Source organism: Numenius arquata, chromosome 4 (assembly GCF_964106895.1).
Source record: "Numenius arquata chromosome 4, bNumArq3.hap1.1, whole genome shotgun sequence".
Taxonomy (NCBI): Eukaryota; Metazoa; Chordata; class Aves; order Charadriiformes; family Scolopacidae; genus Numenius; species Numenius arquata.
This window is the reverse complement of record NC_133579.1, coordinates 14,246,960-14,266,960: the sequence shown is the minus strand read 5'-3', so window position 1 is coordinate 14,266,960 and position 20,001 is coordinate 14,246,960. Positions and strand designations below refer to the sequence as shown.

The window sequence follows — 20,001 nt, the reverse complement described above, 5'->3', positions numbered from 1 at the left end:
CTGAAAGTCAAGTCAGATTTTGTCTGAGATTATTAAACATCATTTGTCATCACTTGTGCCATGAAGCAACCCTAAACTGATCAGTTTCTAACATCCCAATGTAGCTGCAACAATAAGCATAGAATCATAGAATCGTCCAGGTTGGAAGAGACCCTTGGGATCATCGAGTCATGTGTGAATATTAATTCATTTACTGTTCTCACTCATTTGTTTTAATTGGGTGGAGAGTTTTTCTTCAGCTCCTGAAGAAATTGCTAGCTCTGTGGCCTCTTGGTGGGTTTCTTTTTTCTTCTGTGGCATGACTCAGGAGTATTCACTTTATGAAGTCCTTTAATTTGACTGAAGATGTACTGTGAGTGATTCCCAAATTCCACTGAAGCAGTGGTGGGTGAGGACTCAGCCAAGTCTGGTGCTTGCTCAGGGCTTCCATTGCTCTCCATGCTGTCCTCACGCACGTCCGCATTGTATTCATGCACGTGTTTCCTTGGAATTTTACATAAATATTTAATAGCATACTAATTACTCATACAGCTTCCAGGAAGATTTCTCTCTAAACATTAAATAGGTCTCCTGTCTGCAAGACTGTGCTTGTAATATGAGAGGACCTGGAATTCACAGCCTGGCTTTGTTGCACCCAAACCCCACAACAGTGCCAACATCCACTGTTTTAAATTTCAGAAACGTACATATGTTTGTAAAACATATGTCCTTAGCAAAAAGAATAGTAAAGCTGAAACTGGGGGGAGGAATGTATTTAATTATAAAGGACTGGCTGGCAGTTGTTTCTGGAGCAGCACAGACAGAAAACTCTAATGCATTTCAAAGCTGGTTCATTTAACTTATTTCAGTACAAGAACAAAACAATTTTTCTTTCAACTGTGAACTTACTCTTCCTGTCTCTGCTAGTGTGATATAGGCAGGTACAAAAAAATTATCCAGGTGCTAATTGAAGCAGCTGTGATACTGTTTTAAAAAAAATTCCAACTGGACCCTGCATTGACCTTTAATGAGAGTGTGCTGTAATAGATTTTTCCACAGAACAGCGGAGGTGGGAAGGAGCCTCTGAGATCATCCAGTCGCAGCCCTTCTGCTCCAAGCAGGATCACCTAGAGCTGGTTGCCCAGGAACATGTCCAGTTGGGTTTTGAGTATCTCCAAGGGTGGATATGCTGCAGCCTCTGAGCAACTTGTTCCAGTATTTGATCACCCTCACAGTGAAGAACTTTTTTCTTATGTTTAAATGGAAGTTCTTGTATTTCAATTTGTGCCCATTGCCTCTTGTCCTTTTACTGGGTACCACTGAAAAGAGCCTGGCTCAGTCGTCTTTGCACCCTCCCTTTGGGTATGGATAAGATCCCCCTGAAGCTTCTCTTCTCCAGGATGAACAGTTCTAGCTCTCTCAGCCTTTCCTCATATGTAAGGTGCTCCAGTCCCTGAGTCATCTTTGTGGCCCTTTGGACTCTTTCCAACATGCCCATGTCTCTCTTGTACTGGGGAGCCCTGAACAGGGCCCAGCATTCCATATGTGCCTCACCAGTGCTGAGTAGAGGAGGAGGATCACCTCCATTGACCTCTTGGCAATGCTCTTCCCAATGCATCCCAGGAGGCTGTTGGCCTTCCTCACTTGCAAGGGTGCATTGCTGGCTCATGCGCAGCTTGATGTCCACCAGGACCCCCAAGTTGTTTTCTACCACCCTGCTTTCCAGATCATTGGCTGCTTGCATGTACCGGGTCATGGGGTTCCTCTCCAGGTGCAGGGCTCTGCACTTCTTTATGGACACTGACAGTAAGCTTGAAAAGGAGTTGGTAATGGGTAACATTTATGGCACTGATTACAATGCAATTATCTTGGTGGTCAGTGAAAAGAGCTGGTTATCAGATATTTTGTATGTAAAATATGTGTATAATTTTTTCATGCTTTCTCAGAGTATGTAAATGGATTATATATAAATATTTCCATAGAAGATATGATGTTGGACAGAATTTAAACTGCTTGGATGATATAGTCCCTCTGAGCAATGCATTAGGAGTTATTCCATACTTGCACTAATTGACTGCAAAGCGATTGTGGTGCTCGATAGCAAAGTTTCTGGAGCAGGTCCAGAGAAGGGCAACGAAGCTGGTGAGGGGTCTGGAGAATAAGTCTTACGAGGAGAGGCTGAGGGAGCTGGGGTTGTTCAGTCTGGGGAAGAGGAGACTGAGGGGAGACCTTATCGCTCTCTACAAGTACCTGAAAGGAGGCTGTAGAGAGGCGGAGGTCGGTCTCTTCTCCCAAGTTACAGATGATAGGACAAGGGGCAATGGCTTCAAGTTACGCCAGGGGAGGTTCAGGTTAGATATTAGGAAATATTTCTTTACTGAAAGGGTTGTCAGACATTGGAATGGGCTGCCCAGGAAAGTGGTTGAGGCACCATCCCTGGAGGTATTCAAGAGAGGAGTTGACATGGTGCTCAGGGATATGGATTAGTGTTGGGTGGTGTTTTGTGTGTGGTTTTTTGTTTGGTTTTTTTGTTGGGTTTGGTGGTTGGTGGTTTTTTTGGGGTTTTTTTTTTTTTGTTTGTTTTTTGGTTTTTGGTTTTTTTTGTTTGTTTAATCGGTTGGACTAGATGATCTTAAAAGGTCCCTTCCAACCTAGGTGATTCTGTGATTCTGTCATTAAGTCTACCAAGATCTTTCACCTCCATTTAGATATCTGGCCATCTCAAGTACTTTGGACTACTCCACCAACCAACATCCTTTAATTCTGTTATGAAATGAGAGGCTTACCTCTGAGCTGATCCTAAAACTGATGTTTCAGAATAAATGTGCAGTAAAGCTTTTTTTTTTTTCCTCCAGGAAATTTTAAATTAGAGATCCCTAGGCTTTCTCTGTGGCAATTAAGTTCTATCCTGCTGTCACTGATACCATCCAAATCGCTCAGGTTATTTAGCTGGTTTTTATCTGTGTTACTGAAATTGGGATATCGTGTTCATTTAAGAGCTGATCCTGAGCAGTGGAGCAAAAGTCGATTTCTTTTGATTTGTCTGGATTTAGTAACACTTTGCTGTGGAAATTCAAAAGGCTTTGTTGGTTTCAAAGGAGGGCAGAATATAATGCAGTGTATTGGTGTTATCTGGCCCTCTCTGTCTGCAGACATGGGTGATGTGGCTTGTTCAGCATGCTCTGGGAGGGCCCCTCAGCTGCAAATTAGAAAGAATACCTGGAGATTAAATGTTTGTGCCTGCTCTGCCCTTAACTCTCTCTGCGGGTTAAAAAAGAGGTGTGTACTTAACGATTTAGCTTTCTGTGATCAGTAACCAAATCTACAAAGAACTAGCTCACTTTGTGGGGCTGTTGAGCGTGAAAGGGAGCAATACGACACAGCTGCACAACACAACATGCCTTGCTTAGGTCTTGCACTGTGAACCCCTCAGGAGAAATGATGAAGAGATGATAGGCCAAGGGATGCTGCCCTAGAAAAGCTGAGCAGCTTCTCCTGTGCTTGTGTGCAGATGTCTGCTGCCTAGACAAAGTCCAAGTAGAACTTCAGGTAGAAGAAGGGTAGTTGGTAGAGGGGGGAAGCTTCATCGACCAGCCAAGGTTTCACATCTGAAGGTCCATAGCTTGTTTTATAGCATTTAATTTTCAGTTGACATACTGAATTGCATCTTGCAGATGTGCAATACAGTAAGAAATAAAGATTGATACCTTGGTTCAGTGTACATCTCTATTATTTTAAATTTTGTGGGGGTAACTTTTGCAGTTGCATGTGATACAAGTATCCATTAAACAACTTCAGGCCTAACTAGAAAGCTATAGGCAAAGAGGTTTTCATGTGTGTTTATCTTGCATATTTTGACACCAGTTTTCTTCTATTTATCTGCTAATGCAAATGAAAATTACTTTCCTGGCTTTGAGAGCTCCTTAACAATTATTCTCTGAAGCAGCTGATTTTTAGTTAGTTCAAACATGGGCTGAGCCTGGAAAATGTGTAATGAAGGCAGCGTGTTAGTTTATGAAAACCTGTAGTGAAGGCAGGGTGGTGAAGTTTATGAAATTGCTTCAAGAAAGAAATAGCAGCAAAAGATCTTGGCATTTTTAATGTTTTCCCACAAATTCCCTGCTGATCTAGAGATGATATGAAAAGAATCACGGATCACGGAAAATTTCATTTCAGGCATGTACACAACATTGAATTTTCTTAACTTTAGCAAGTCTGTGTACTGTATCTGAAATCTGCTAGAAGTGAGTTTGTGTATGTAATTATAAGGATTTAGACATGGACATTATTGGACCAATTCCCTGCCCCCCACCCCCCTACCCCCACCACCCCCCCCCCCCAAAAAAAAAAAAAATTGGTTTTTTTACCTGTCTCATTTTAAGGATCATAGAAAAGGAGAGCAGGCATCTTGCACAAAATGGTTACACAAGTCAACTGAATTATCAAGTTGTTTGTTTATGTTCTGTTGGCATTAGGTGACCCAGTTAACACAGAGTTATCCTTAGAGGCGGGAGGAGATGGTTGTTACAGAGGGAGGCCTGTGACTGAGTCAGAAAATAACCCATTGCTCGATTAAATAACCCTCTGCTGCTCTCCTTTCCCATCGCTTTTCAGCTCCTCCAAGGGACCACTATACCCAGTTCTAGGTCAGTGAGACCGTGTGAGCTCCACGGCTTGGTCATATGGGCAGCCTCACAAGTCGCCTTTCTCCCCCTCCTGCTTTTCTTGCCTCTTTGTCATTTCTTCCTAGTAATGCCTTTGTAAAACATTGCTTTTACAATTAGTTGCTTTATTAAAGTGTTGTCTGACACTGGGGATACATCGTGGAAATGACAACTTAGAACAATGACAACTTAGTCCTCTTCAACATATTCATCAATGACCTGGATGAAGGGACGGAATGTACCCTCAGCAAGTTTGCCGACGATACAAAACTGGGAGGGGTGGCTGACGCACCGGAAGGCTGTGCCACCATACAGCGAGACCTGGACAGGCTGGAGAGTTGGGCAGAGAGGAACTTGATGTACTTCAATAAAGACAAGTGTAGGGTGCTGCACCTGAGGAGGAATAACCCCATGCACCAGTACAAGTTGGGGGCTGACTTGCTGGAGAGCAGCTCTGAGGAAAAAGACCTAGGAGTCCTGGTGGACAATAGGATGACCATGAGCCGACAATGTGCCCTTGTGGCCAAGAAGGCCAATGGCATCCTGGGGCGCATCAGGAAGAGTGTGACCAGCAGGTCGAGAGAGATTATCCTCCCCCTCTGCTCTGCCCTGGTGAGGCCCCATCGGGAGTACTGTGTCCAGTTCTGGGCTCCCCAGTTCAAGAAGGACAGGGAACTGCTAGAGAGGGTACAGCAGAGGGCTACAAAGATGATTAGGGGCCTAAAACATCTCTTTTATGAGGAAAGGCTGAGGGACTTGGGTCTTTTTAGTCTGGAGGAGAGAAGACTGAGGGGGGACCTGATCAATGCTTATAAATACTTAAAGGGTGGGTGTCAAGAGGATGGGGCCAGTCTTTTTTCAGTGGTGCCCAGAGATAGGACAAGAGGAAATGGGAGCAAACTTGAACATAAGAAGTTCCACCTAAACATGAGGAGGAACTTCTTTACTTAGAGGGTGGCAGAGCACTGGAATAGGCTGCCCAGGGAGGTGGTGGAGTCTCCTTCTCTGGAGAGAAGTGGAGAGTGCAACCTGCTCTAGGTGGACCTGCTTTGGCAGGGGGGATGGACTACATGGTCTCCAGAGGTCCTTTCCAACCCCATGTGATTCTGTGAATAATTTGTAGTGTGTCATAAATCAAATAATCTTATGGGAGGAGCAGCTGGGGAGGTGTGGGAGGGAAGGTGACTGATGGGAAAGCTGGGGCAAATCCCTGTGGAATTGGTCAACTGCTAGCCCAGAGCTAAGGAGAAGGCTGTGAGTCAGAGTCCAGCACTGGTGGGACCCGAGGCAAGGTGGACTGCCCTGAGCTGGGCACCCATGAACTGGGGCTGCGCAACTAAATCAAACGGCCGGCGACAAGAAGAGGAAAGATGAGGAGGCAGAGCAAGGTGTGAGGAGCTGGCTGTGAGGTTTGCGTGAAGGCACTGTAGAACCTTTCACACGAACCTTCCTCTGCTTGGGCATTTGCATGCCACAGGCGTTGTGGAAGAAGTACCTGTGCACGCTTGTGAGTTGCCTTTTTTGCTGGTGAAGATGTTGCTCCATATTCTGGCAGATTTGCAGTGCAAGTAATTAAAACAAATAGCAAAACTGAAGCAGATAAAAACTCATCTCTTGGTCACTATGGCAACTGTGAGTTCACTGATGGATTTAATTCTGCATGCACTGTCTGAATTTCAATGCCCTTGTCTCGGGGATGGCTTACACTTGAAAATGAGGAAAGCACAGTTTAGCTGAGGTTTTCACATCTGTCTTTCTCCAGGGGAATTGAAGATAGATCTGCGTGTTAAATACTGGGCTGGAGGAATGGTCTGTTAACGGCATATTTTTTAAAGCTGAAAGCTGCTGACAGCTAAGGGAACTTTATAGTCTTAGTCTGATGTTTATTTACTTTAGTTTCAGTGTTGCTTCACTCTCAGTAGCAAACGCAAAGTGAAACTGCTAGGAAATGTGTTTTTTCTTTTCTCAAGGTATAGCAACACGGGAACGTCTCCTACTGTCGCTTTGAAGTACCAGAGAGAATGGCTGTCTGTAAAATGAATACTTTTGTTTCAATACTAGGTTAATAGGAATGCATTTATCATGGGGATAAATCTTTATTATTTTGTATTTCTTGTACTTTTCAGGTGCTGCTAAATCCAGTCCAGCTTCTAAACCAGGATCAACACCTTCTCGCCCATCTTCAGCAAAAAAAGCTGCACCAAGCAGCTCGGCATCCAAATCAGATAAAGATTTGGAAACCCAAGTCATACAGCTCAGCGAACAGGTAAATATGCTTTAGGCATAAATTAGAGGCATTCATTGTCACAGGCAGTCATGAAATCTGATATTGCCCTCTGTTGAATGATGCTCTCCAGAATTATGAAGGGACAAAAGATTGAAGTAGCTCAGCTGGGAAGAAAAAAGTGATTTATTGTTAAAAATAACATCTGACAGATGACTGGTATTCGCCAGTATTTTTAAAAGGTGATCTTAGGAATGACAGGTAAGTCTTGCTGAAGTATGATAATTTTGTTAGATTTTGATATATATCTTTTATTTCACTTGGGTAGAAAAAAATCCCAATTGTGTCTTTGTTCTTGTGTATTACAAATTTGAAATAAATCATTTTAATGTGTCGCTGTGAGGAAAAGTAGCCTGTTTGTAATACCAAGGTGTTAGGGATTTGGAGCTGAATTGAGACTAGCTCATTGCACTCTGCTTCCTGGAAGGAAGGCACTAAGAAGGTAATATACCTTTTTGGTTTAAAAATGTGATCTACCTTTGTGAGAATACATAGTTATATTGCAGAACATTGTTTATATTATAACTAATAAAGCTTCATAATTTCTTTAATGTTATGAATGTAAGGGCTTAATTTTCATTGATGCTATGGAGCTTTACATCACACTGTCATTCCTGGACATGCAAGCAATGTCTGTGGTGGACATGAATAAATATCTGCATCTGGGTCAAGAGCTTACTGTCAGAATGGTGTAAAAGCTAATATCAATGAGGCCTGATCCCTGTATTTGTCCCGGACAAGGGAAAATGGAAAGAAAAAACCTCATATTTTACAGTCTGAGCTGCCTGGCAGCTGCATTCAGGAAGAAGTTGTTATTCTGGATCAAATATATTTTTCCACAATTAAGGGCAGTTCATTTTCAGACTTTCATTGACCTGAACAACAAAGATTTCCTTTTGCTGAGGCACTGTTTGCAAATTCTTGGTTACTGTTATGCACTTAAAGGTGATGGATGGATAGCCACATTCCAAACATGGCATACTGCAGTTTCAGGGTATAATTTTGAGCAGTAGAGAGCACAACAGGGTCCCCAGACTTCCAAATGGGCTTTTGATTGTTGCTGTAACAGAAAAGTTTTTATATGTTGCACAATGAATGCATGTATATATTTTTCATGGATTTTTTTTTTTTTTACTCAATGTAAGAGTGGAGTTCAAACACCAGCTTAATGCAACTTAAACCATGACATTTGTATTCAGAAGTTGTAATGTGTTTGCTTCAGCAGGGAGAGTTGGTTGGGATCTGAGCAACATAAAAATATTTGATCTTTACTAAAATAGGCAGTCACTATCACATCCACTGCTAATGTATTCCTAGCACATTCCACATGTGAAAACCTTAAGCTTTACGTACAAATAACCCTGAGGGAAAACTGATGATTTTCCCCCATGACCAAAGAGGAGAAGAAATTTTGAGGATTTGGAAAGTTGGTGTTTTATTAGTTAGTTTTTAAGAGACCTCTTCTTGCTAGAATGGTCTGCAAGGTTTTATTTTTTAATGCTGGCAGCGTTTGGTATTTCATTTCCCACTAATGGTTACTTGTGCACACTGGGCATATAACACAAGCCAAAAAAGCTACGCTGCAAGCAGCTCTGAGCCAGGTTTTTCTGATCCCCAGTCTGAACATGCTGGAAGAGCCAAGTTGCCCATTTTTTACTACTCTCCAGCAACCTGGGAGATGAGGGCAGCAGCCACTTTTACCCCTTTGCTCTCTTGATTATGAGTAAGAAAAGGTGAATGGTGTCTGTGGATATCAAATTCCTGTGTGGCTGTAACGGATTTTTTTCAGCCCTTTCATGGATGGCAGCTAAGGGAGACTGAAACATCTGAACTTCCATGCAATGTATAGTGGAAAAATTTAAGTAGCGGGACCATCCATACACTGTATTTTACCATGGTGTTGCTTAATGAGCTATTTGTAATAATCACAAGCCATCTATAACATTTGCTATTTTAATGGCTCCCAGCAATCTTAAAGTTTCTCTTAAAAAGGCCTTAGCTATTGACTTGGTCTGTACTAGTAAATTGAACGCTTCCAAGGAATGTCACTGTGCACTGGAACTTGATTGCCCATAGCGTTATAATGGTCCCTGCTGTGGTTTTGGTCTGTGCCAGCTAACGCTCCCTGAAAGAGTCTGAGTGCAGTTCAGGAGACAACACAGACCAGGGACCATTAGATACGGAGAACGGTCACAGGAACTGTGAACTGCATGCTAGTATACACATAGTTTCTGAAAACAGCACCGTCTTGGCTGCTTATCTACAGTATATGCTTAATCTTCAGCCTGGTTCTGCAGTCCTGTGAGTTCTCATACTACCAGTAAGTGCCATCAGAGAAAAGACCAGTTGGTAAGAACTGTTGCCTTTGCATCCATTACCTGTATTGCAGAGGGATACCTCTGGTCCAGAAACAGAGCATGGGAGTTAATGTGCACTGTTACTATAACAGGATTAGCCTTTGGGCATGTTTATAGTGGGGGAAAAAAGTGGTAATTACCTGAAGAGAAACAAATTAATGTGTCACGGACGAGTAGCTGATATGTAACTGAAGAAAGGCATATCTGGTTTGGTTATAACAGTGTTTACCATATACTGTAGTTAATTAACTATGTGCATATATGAAAATGTTAATGATTCTGTTTCTTAAAAAGGAGTGAATGTATAGAATGATAGCAGGAGAAAATGCCTTCATAGTAAATAGGTCAGAACGCACAGAGACAGTCTGAGCTGTTAGCTGCCAATGTTTCGGCTGAAGTTTGTTGTTTTCCCAAGCTCTAGCAAGCACAGAGCAAGAGATCTGGAAGCAGTTGCATTCTCCATCTGTCTGGATGCAGGTATTCCTCCCAAGGAATATGCTGCTGCAGATCAGAAGACATGTCTTAAATGTAAGGTCTTCATCTTTAGACCAAAATATTGTAAGCTCCTGTTCTATTTTGCTATTCCTACTTTCATGAACAAATAGCTAACTTTAAGGTGACTGGGTCATTGTATCCATCATAGTTTCAAACTGTCCAGGGAAGACTCGGGTGTTAAACTTGGACTGCTGGTCAGAAACTGGGTAGTATATGAATGAGATGCTCTGAGATCCGGCTCTGGTAACAGGTCAGTTCTGCTGTCTGACACCTCTGAGAGTGCAATCAAAGGTCAGAAAAGGGCTTCGCTAGCTCAGCAGTTATGGAAAAATGAACTGATGGGATTTAGTAGGCTGTCAAAGCATTGTTTGAACTCTGCTGGTATTTTTACTAGTGGAAAGAATAAATTAGCTTGCAATAGAACTGGCAACACAGAACTTCATTAAATTGTATCAGTTCACTGAAATGTAGTCTGCGATTTAATTTATTTGGCATATTTTATTTAGAAAATAATTTGTATAATTGCAGGCCTTAAAATGTGGATGCTAATTTGACTGTAATTTGGATGTGATTGGGGTCAGTGTGTTTACTGTAAGCAGCTTCATCCATGATTATTTCTGTTGGTTATTACACTGCCGTCTTCCAAATTTGAGAGCCACTTACATGTTATCCTGATTGTGCACACCCCATTGGACAGTAGTTTGTGCTCCCAAAAAATTGTTCTTTTTAAATAAGTATGTGTGTATGAATATATATGTATGTATAAAAATACATTGCACCATCTGTCGTGATTTATATGAAGCCTAATCATTAACAGCTCTGTTGCCCAAAATGATTTGCAGCAGTCCCGGTGGTGACATTGAGACTGACAGTAAAGCTTGAAGACTCTTGTGAACAAGGCTGCAAAAAGAAAGATAGTTGGCATCTGAGAGAATTTGCTGATAGAAACAGCACAGAGAGTCCGTGGTGCAGCCCCTCGCAGCATCAAGGTGCCAAAAGGCAGGTCTCCAACAGTATGGCAAGCGGGGAGGCAGAAAAGAGAAGAGGTGGAAAAAGCAACACAGCAGGACTCGCATTTGCAACTATAGGACCTTTTAATTTCTTAACTAATTTCCCTTTATGAGCTTTTCTGCTAGATCTATGTATTTTTAGGCAAGGAGGTACTGTAGGTTTCCCAACAACTGCACATTAAGCCAGGCAAAAAAAACGCAAGTACTGAGCTGAGAATTTTATTAATTACCATTACTTGACATTTCTGGCAGCTTTGTTAAAGCCAAGTCTTAATTACCCCTGATTCCTGAACTGCTTCTTTGGGTCTTGATATAAAAGAGCACTGAAAAATTTGACCTCTAAGAATCAAGGTTAAGATGTATCCAAGAGGTGTAATGGGGGAGCCCGATTTAATGCTGTCTATTGTGTAAGGTTCAATCTAGCATTTTAAAAGAAAAAGGGAACTTCATTTTAAGCTATAAAATTGAATATATATTTAAGGTCATTTCACATGCTGTATCTTAGACTGAGTTGTTTTCTTTGTAGCGCACCCCACAACTGATGCATCACATCTTGGTTTATATGCAGGTACATTCATTAAAACTTGCACTTGAAGGCGTGGAGAAGGAAAGGGATTTCTACTTTGGCAAATTAAGGGAGATTGAACTTCTCTGCCAGGAACACGGGGGAGAGAATAATGACCTTGTCAATCGGCTAATGGAAGTCCTTTATGCTTCAGATGAACACGTAAGTTGAACCTTAACGTCTTTTATTTAAACAAAACAGCTTAACTTTGTAAAAAAATTATTGGCACCACATTGGGTCATTTCCTATATTTAGGTGAGCAGAACTTGTAGCAGCTAGGGTTTCCATGCCTCCTCCCCCAAAAGAGAGTTTGCATTTGCGAACAACAGACTTTTCAGCTTGGGGAAGGGATTCAGGAGGCCAATTGCTTTTTGCTGCTTCAGTGTAGTTTTTGTGCTCTACATGTGCTGAAGTTGATCTAAAAGGGGAGAATGTGTGTCACAATTTAAAATTGATTTCATATGGTTCTGAGCCTTAATTTTGTTTTTTCCTCTTCCTCTTTTCTGTATAATCTTTTACTCATATTCTTTAACATGTTGAAAATCACAGAAATTCTGACAGAGGTGCTGTTCAGTGTCTACAGCTGTGAGCATTCTCTAGCCCGTGTGGCAGTGTTGTAATATGTACAGTGCAGGTTGCCAAATACATAATTATATCTGCAGAGATAATGCTCTAACATTTTTTTTTAAATGCTTTTGCTTTAGGCAAAACTGTTCCTTGTGCAAACCCAGTAATCCTCTATTACCAAAATTTCAGAAATGTATTGTCTGCAAGATTAAGCAAGAATCTCATTGCATCTTAGACTTCGCGCTGTAGACACTTAGCAAAGCAAGAAGCTGCAAAGGGTGCTGGTTAAATTCCTCAGATACATTCAGGGATAATGATTCAGTGGAGATTTAGCTGAACTACTCCCATTCATGTTAACTAAATCCCGGTATGCACTGTACTGACGATTGACCCTTCAGTCTCCAGCGGATGATGGCTTCGGCTCCAGAGTGTATAAGCCTCAACTTAATCTCTCGGCGGTGCCGTGGTACCATAGGCTGTCTCGTACCTATTCCCAGAAAGCTGTCGCAGCGGTAGCCAGCTGACTTAAAACTTTATATCAAAAGTGTTGCCGAAGCAACTAACTCGTGTGCTTTTCTAAAAAAGACTGGTAGAGCATAAATGAAAGTTAGGTACAAGAGGGACACGAGCTTGCCCCTGACAGAGACCACTGCCCAGATGAGAAGTGACAGGAGAGAGAGGATTTGTTCAACAGTGCAGGGCGAGTGCTAGAGAGGAAAAGGACAAGGAAAATCATTATTTTCACGGGAATAAACAATAAGACAAATTTGCCAGGCACATGATAACAGGCTAAAAGAATTACATGCATATACTGGTCAGAGAAAATGTCTTACAGATTCAAGAACAGTGATTTATTTATAAAGCAAAGCCAGAAAAATCCTTCTTCTTCCCATACCCCTACCACATCTGTCTTGTCTGTTGGCTTAAATAGCAAGTGATTCCCCGCCAAGCAATGCATTTGTTGCTTTTCTCCCTGCAGTTTTCCTAACTGGCAGAACACATTATAAAATGTTCTACTTCAGTCCACATCCCAGTGTTTTATCTGCTTCCTCCCTCCAAGCCTTTCTCTGTTGAAAGCATCATCCCTGGCTGCGTGTGAGCTACGTACGATGGCGGAGCTGTTATCTGAAATGTGTTTGCAGTTGGAGGCCGGGTATGTCACCTCAGCAGGAGAGTGCTGCTCCCACAGAGAAGAATACAGAGGCCATTCCCACACAATTTTTTTTGTACTTTTTGGTGGGAGACTCGATCTCCTCATCTTCTGAGGTGCATTTCTGCTCAGCTTAGCAGCTGGACTGTAATTTGGTGAGGAAAGACCCCAGTGCATTAGCACTAAACCAAAGGCTCTGGTTCCTTTGGTGATGCAGATCCTTCCTGCATTTTGTTTTCAGACTTTGCTGTCTCATTGGCCCGCTTTGCCCTTCAGTTCTGTTTTTTTTCTCTCTCTGTGATGAATTTGTCCCAAGTTAAATTCTGTATCTTGCAACATTTTTCAGGTTAACGATAACCTGATAACAGTAGTTTGGCTTCCCCAATTCCCAGGTGGGAAATAGCCCAAATTCCCAGGCCACAGGCAACTCCAGCTTTCCTAGTTTCTTGCTAATGAGTTCATCGTAAATCCAGCTTAGAGATTTATTTTTTTTTTTAAATCTCTGTTTCAGAGTGTCTCAAGTATACAGAGGCAAAGTGGAAAAAAAAAAAGGATTACATTAATTTTCAGGATTTTTGACATTTATAAAGGATACTGTGGCCGTGAGGCTTCTCTTCAGGAAGGGAATGTGCAGTGATGCAGCTCGCACGTACTGCACAAATGAGCCCTTACCAAAGCCTTGTGCTTGAATATCCTGACTCACTTAAATTTGTTTTCAATTCATACTTCCAATAGCTGCTTGATAGCAATCTTGAACTCTTCCTACCTAGCTGTAATTTGACAGGCTTCTACTATATTTGACATGGCATAGAGATCACATCCTATTTTTCCTACCAACTTCTTAGTTAGAAGGGATGAGTCTCCCTTTATACTTAATTTTCTGTTATACCTGGTTTAGTCCTTTCAAAAGAAAAAATAATAAATAGTCTAGACAGCACTTTAAGTGGTCGCGTCTCCCAGTAGCTCATAGGTGCCCCGTGAGCATTGTAGACTGTCAGGTGAATTCTGTGTAGAATGATTCAGGATGCAATAGAGTTCAAATGCTATAGAGTCTAGTCCCTATAAAAAGCATTCTCTGTAGGCTTAATTATTGTAGTATTGCACAGAAGAGATTTTTGTCAGTATCACATCATGGGAGATGGATGTTTGGATGTTAATTATTTTTTCAGGATTCCAAGCCATAGTGTAATTTCAACCATATCTGCATAGACTTCCATTTCATTTATTCACTAAAGGCTAAATTTTTAAGACTGACTTTTTGTTTTTTATTATGGTCTTGATTTTGGTGAGTTTTTGAGTCTTACAGCACAAATGTCAATCCATTTGGGTTCCTTGTTTTTAGAGGCTCCCTTTTCTCTTCCATGTTATGGTTTCTGTTTTAAACCTCATCATTATGTCTTTGCTTATGCAAGAGGATTGTTGTATCTGCTAGTGTCGTTTAACATTCAGCTGGTCAGTCTGTAATCCTTTGTAATTTTTAATTACAAATTCCTCATTTGTAATCCTACTTCTTCATCAAAAACATCAAAGTTGACAGAGAACGGTGTTAAAGATAAATTTGGGTGGTGGGCAGGAGTGGCCCCTAGCACTCGTGCTATGACAGCTATAGACAGCATGGAGACCTCGAGTAGTATGAGCCAGAAGAGGCTATGAGTCCAGTTAGGAAACCTGGAGCCGTGTAGGTCTTGGCATAAAGCAAAAATGTAGGAAAGCTTTTGCACTCCTACATAGGCTGCTTCTGGTTCAGTTCATGCAGAAGTTGGGTGGATTGCTGTTGTTTCGTCTATCAGTTGCTCGGCTCAAGCTTCCAAAGCAATTGCTCAAATGCAGTTGGTTTTGTATCTTTCTGCTCTAGCAGCTACTACATCTGCTGCTGCTGCTTTTGGAAAAAGGCACCCACCCCCTCCCAGCAGCCGGTTTTCATAAAGCCTAGCTTTTCAGTCTATAGGCACACCTGAAGAGTTGAGGCAGATGGATTGAAGGGTGAAAAGAGAGCACCTCTTGTTGTGGGAGACACAGATGACCACAGTCCTGTGATCCAAGCCAGAAATAAATGTTCTAAATAGATATTCCCTTACTTCCTTTATTAGGGGATGCTATTCAAGGAGATTCCACAGTCCCAAGGTAATTGGGCATAGATACTCTCATCTTTCCCATTTCATGTATATATACAAGCTTACATACTGAGAAGCACGTGTCCAAGTCTCAGAACAACTTCTGAGGTAGCCACATAAGATTTACCCTTTCTGTCAAAGGTAAGCCTGGCAAGAGAGGAGCCACCACTCTTCTTCAGAGTAGGTTCCCAGGCCACTCCCTGTGGTTAGAGGCTTTTCCTATTATATGCTTGAAAGGATAGCATGTATGTGACCTGTAAAATCTGCATGAGCGGGCTTTCTAATAGGTGTCTGTCATAAACTCTGCATACATAGAGCCTATGGAACAGGTGCATTCCAGAGCAGGTCACCTCAACACGTAAGGAGGGTTAGGATAGATGGGGTTAAGGGAATGTGACTCTCAGCCGCTAAACAAGCTTCGGTTTTCTCACCCCGTAAGGCAGGGTCACGTTCTCACAGCTGTCAGCTTCTATCTGTGAAAATCCTGTTCTCTGCAAGTCTTGCACCCTTGCAGCCCATCACAGAAGCTGTGATTTTTAGGTACTAAGCAAAAAGCTGTTTTGATGTGATGTACCTACTGTATGTAATAAGAGCATCGTTGGCCCCAAGGGAAGGTGTTAAACTGCAGTTGTCCTGGCTGAACATGTGTGGCTTCTACCTGAAAATAGCACCGGAGTGATAGAAAGCTTGCTTTCAATTGGAATTTGGCTGTTTCTGTATGTGGTAGAGCTGGATACTTCCATTTTATCAGCAAGTGTTAGGAACCTTATTCTCCTGGTTTTGCCCTTTAGAAATATGAATCTCTTATTGCCAGAAGGGAATTTTCTTATGGCATAAGCCACTCTGAACTATTCTAGGAAAACTCAAATAACGGCCTCCCTTTTCTATTAATTTTTGCCTCAAATTTGATAAGTTAGCAGTATCAATTGGCCAAAGTTTGTTGTTGAAGCCACTTGCTTCCAACACAAATTGCTGGGAGCCAGGTGAGTGCTGCAGAGGTCCCGCAGCAGCGAGGCTGACTTTTAAATGGCAGCTCAGTGTCTTGGAAAAGTGTTTTCCTTCGGAGCTGCCTCCAGCTGAGCTCTGCTAATGCAGAGAGTAGATGTGGGGGATCTTTCCAGTGAACCGTGCTCCGGAATGATGGAAGCCACTTGAGAGAAAAGCTGTAAGTGCAGCTGCGCTTAATGGGAATGCAGAAGTAGTGCCCTAAGAGTCAGCCAGCCCTTTTGAGCTCTGATACATCCAGGCCACCTGAAGATAAGCAGGTCTGTTGTCTCTAAACTGGAAAATGTTTAAATCTGGTATCGCCTGCAGTGAGGATCCAGCCTTCCTTTCAGTCATAGATTCTTCTCGCAAGGGCAATGTATATTCAGAGAGACAAATCTGGAAAATGCTATGCATAATAACTGTTTGCAGAAGTGAAGTGTTTATTAGTGATTAGTGCTTTTAACAGTAGCTCTATAAATCAGTGAATATTGGACTCAATTTATTTTTTTTTTCCCAAAGAAAATGTGTTTGCAAGTCTTCAGTTATATTTTGTGGATGCTGCTAAAAATCATCTTTGAACTGTGTTCTAGCATGGGTATATTATTTTGGGCGATTAGTGTGTCTGACCTCAAAAAGGAGGCTGAGTTTAATTTTTAAAGCAGGTGATAGGAAAAGTGTCATGTCCATTTAGTGATATAAAGCTAGAGTGAAGATTGTGTGAAAGCTATAGCAGGCAGGTTCAGAAATCCTTGGACAAACTGAAAACGGGAGGACATTAGGATGCTGTGATACAGCGTCTAACTGTTGAGCATCTCGCTGTCTAGCTAATCAAAATGTTCATTTACTGGAACAGTTAACACTCAGTGATGTTAAAACCTGACACTTTTTCTGGGGAAGTATCAGTACTGCATATGCTTTGATTAAAAGCAAAGTAAATACATTTTATTGTAATATCACAAGATGCTGCTTTTCTCAAGTAACGGTACAAAATGACTCGCATGAAAATTAGAGGTTAAACTGTAGGCTGTGGTGAGCCCTGTGGGGTGGCAAGGTTACGTGAGGAATGATTTCTGCTGAAGAATGTTTTGGCGTCTCTTTCTCCCTGCAGGAGAGCCACACAGAAGAGCATGAAGGTGAAGAGCAGGTCCACGAACAGCCCCAGCAGCAGGAGGAGTACTGACTCACCCAGCGTCTCTGACAATTTTCATTTTGTGTGAGAACTTTCTTCTGGAGAATGGAACATGTGTGGCCTCAAACTTGAAATCAGTTCACTCCCAGTCTGCCATTAACATTTATGTACCATAGTGAGTGCCAGCCAACCACCGCATTCTGTACCCATACTTTGCCAAGATGCGTTTGCAGACGTCTTCTTTCAGTGTATCTTCCCAAGAGGTGGTAGGGCTACGTCACCTACTGTACATCACTGCAACTTCACCACTTGGCTGCTTGAGATTTGTTCTGCTCTTTAAAAAAAATATATATATTTATTTTTTTTTCCTTTTAGTCTTAAGTATGATACACTTGTAACTTGTTCTAACATATTTATATTGGCATTTTGTGTGGCAAGAAGTACCGTACCACTAGCTGTGTCTCTCACTTTGTGATGCTTTCGCGTTTTCTAGTACATCTGCATTGGGGCATAAATTCGGACAAACAATTGGAATAAAGGGATATAGTGGAAGTCATACTCAAGCCATAACGATGAGGTGTGTTGTGGAGGAAAATGCTCGTGTTGCTCATGTTTATTCCTTTCCTGCCTTCACAAAATGGAAGGCAGAGCATCTGTTTCACTAAGAGATTTAATCCCCTGTGTTAGAAAGCTTGTTAGAAAGCTGCATGATATGTTTTTTGGCTTATTTTGGGAGGAACAGACATCCACTTAAGTTTTTTTTGAAAACCCTCCCAGTTTTCTGACTAGTCAATAGACATTTCCCAGCTTTTCTTCCTTCCTGAGGAATCCGGTCCCAGCCTCCAGCTGTAGCTCTGCCTCCGCAGACCTCAGTGCTGATGGAGGAGAGAAATCTCTGTGACACCAGTGTAGCTGCAGGACATGATCTCTGCTGTCATACTTGGCTTCTCACCCCTCAGAAGAGGACAAAGTAGGCCAGCCATTTCTTTTGCTATCCTTCCCCCCTCTGCTGCCCTAGCCATATAGGTATGGAAGACAGAAAATTTCCTCACTAGCGTAAGGCATGGAGAAAAAACAGCAACAGCAGTAGCCCCGAACCCCCCCGAGCTCCCTTTAAGTGGGTAGTGGACACCTCATGGGTGATGAGGCTGCTTCTGAATCGTGGAGAGGTAATGAGGAGTCCTTCTGGAGGCGGAGCACACCTCAGAGGGGGACCAGGTGACCGAGGGGCACAGAGCCAGTTCTGCCCTTGGCTGACCTTCATCTGGCGAGGCCGGCACAGTGCAGAACCGTGTCTGCCCTGGAGATGTCTGCGGTGAGAGTGTTCCCTTCCAGTGTGGTCCCATCGCCCTGTTCTAAGTGATGGTATTTTATAAACAGAGGTATCTTGAAGTGGATAAAGCATTCCTTGTTTTTCTCATAAAACTGCGCATGGTAGTTTCTCTGAATATTTAATGCTTGGTATTCCTGATCTCTCTCTTGATTTTCTTAATTCTGGATTGTTATGCTGATTTAGCAGGTACCTGGAAGTCCATCCCAGTCAGCAGTCACTGAAAAACTCCAAAGCCTATTGAACAACTAAATCATCATAGACCTTCATGTGCTCCTAAAGCATAAGTTCCCAGCTTGCGCGCACACACACAGGCGGGCGCAGTTTTCTGTCCCTAATCAATCTTTTGCAGCTAAGTGGCTCTTAGTTAAACGTGAGATCCCTGCTATCATGTTGCACCACAGACAATACATAAAAATACTCTTAAGCACTAGAACAGGTATTTCCAGTTCCTTGATCGCTCCCCCTGCTCAGCAGAAGAGTTTCTGGACCCTGTGGGCTGAAGGTTTCCCAGCCCCGACTCCAGCATTGACCTCACGTCCTACCTGGTGATGAAGTGAAAGCACTGCAACCTGCGGGCCAGCGCTTTCCTTTCCCCTTTCGATTGGTTACGAATGAGGTCTGGTTTATAAAAATGTGTATATTCCAAAATGAGTATTTCCAAGAATCACCACAAATGGAGGAATTGTCATTTTCGTTGTATTTGTGTTTATTAGAACATATGTACTTATTACAATTGTCATTGTAATAAACGGTAGTTCTTCATAATACTGTTGAACCGAGGAGCAGTTACTAATTTTTTCCAGTCTCCAGAATGTCCTTTGACCCGTATGGGATTTCTGATGGGGCAAGGAGTTATGGGATCCAGGCTATAAACTTAACTTCATCAGCATCAGTCTCTGCTTACTGCGGTTCGTCTTTCTGCTAATACTCGAGCGGATGCATGGAGAGCACTTCAGGAGCAAATGTTTTTCCAAAGGTGTGCAAATTGGTTGGGCTGTGGAGTTCCCCAGAGGGTTCCCAGCCAGGCTGTTGTGCCTCTCTCCTTTTCTCTCTTTGAAGCACATTTGAAAAAAAAAAAAAAAAAAAAAAAAAAAAAAAAAAAGAAAAAAGGAAAAAAAAAAAAAAAAAACCTGAACTTCATTTCCTGAAAATTCCTTCTATCCTATTTCTGGTCTGAGGACCACAGCCCTCTTGCTGCTTGTGTCAAGGGGGAAGTGAGGGACATAGGGAGCCGGGGCAGTAAAGTACCTCTTGGGCAGTAGAAATGTGGCTGTGCTGAAGGGAGAGCCGTGCTCTGAAAGGGGAAAGAGTTGTCCTTCTCCCCCCCGCCCCCTGTGAGTAACCCATTCTTCCGTTATGGTTTTAAT

General features: G+C 42.3%; 1 protein-coding gene across 3 annotated transcripts in view; it reads left to right on the top strand.

Moving 5' to 3' along the window:
- Positions 1 to 19,701, top strand: part of MAPRE2 (microtubule associated protein RP/EB family member 2) — a 105,325-nt gene extending 85,624 nt beyond the window's left edge. For all 3 annotated transcript variants that reach the window (XM_074146104.1, XM_074146103.1, XM_074146105.1), the window contains 3 exons: positions 6,770 to 6,909; positions 11,358 to 11,516; positions 17,281 to 19,701. In XM_074146104.1, coding sequence (XP_074002205.1) covers positions 6,770 to 6,909; positions 11,358 to 11,516; positions 17,281 to 17,352 — 371 coding nt within the window. In that variant the 3' untranslated portion in view covers positions 17,353 to 19,701. The remainder of the gene's footprint in view (positions 1 to 6,769; positions 6,910 to 11,357; positions 11,517 to 17,280) is intronic.
- The last annotated feature ends 300 nt before the right edge of the window (positions 19,702 to 20,001 follow it).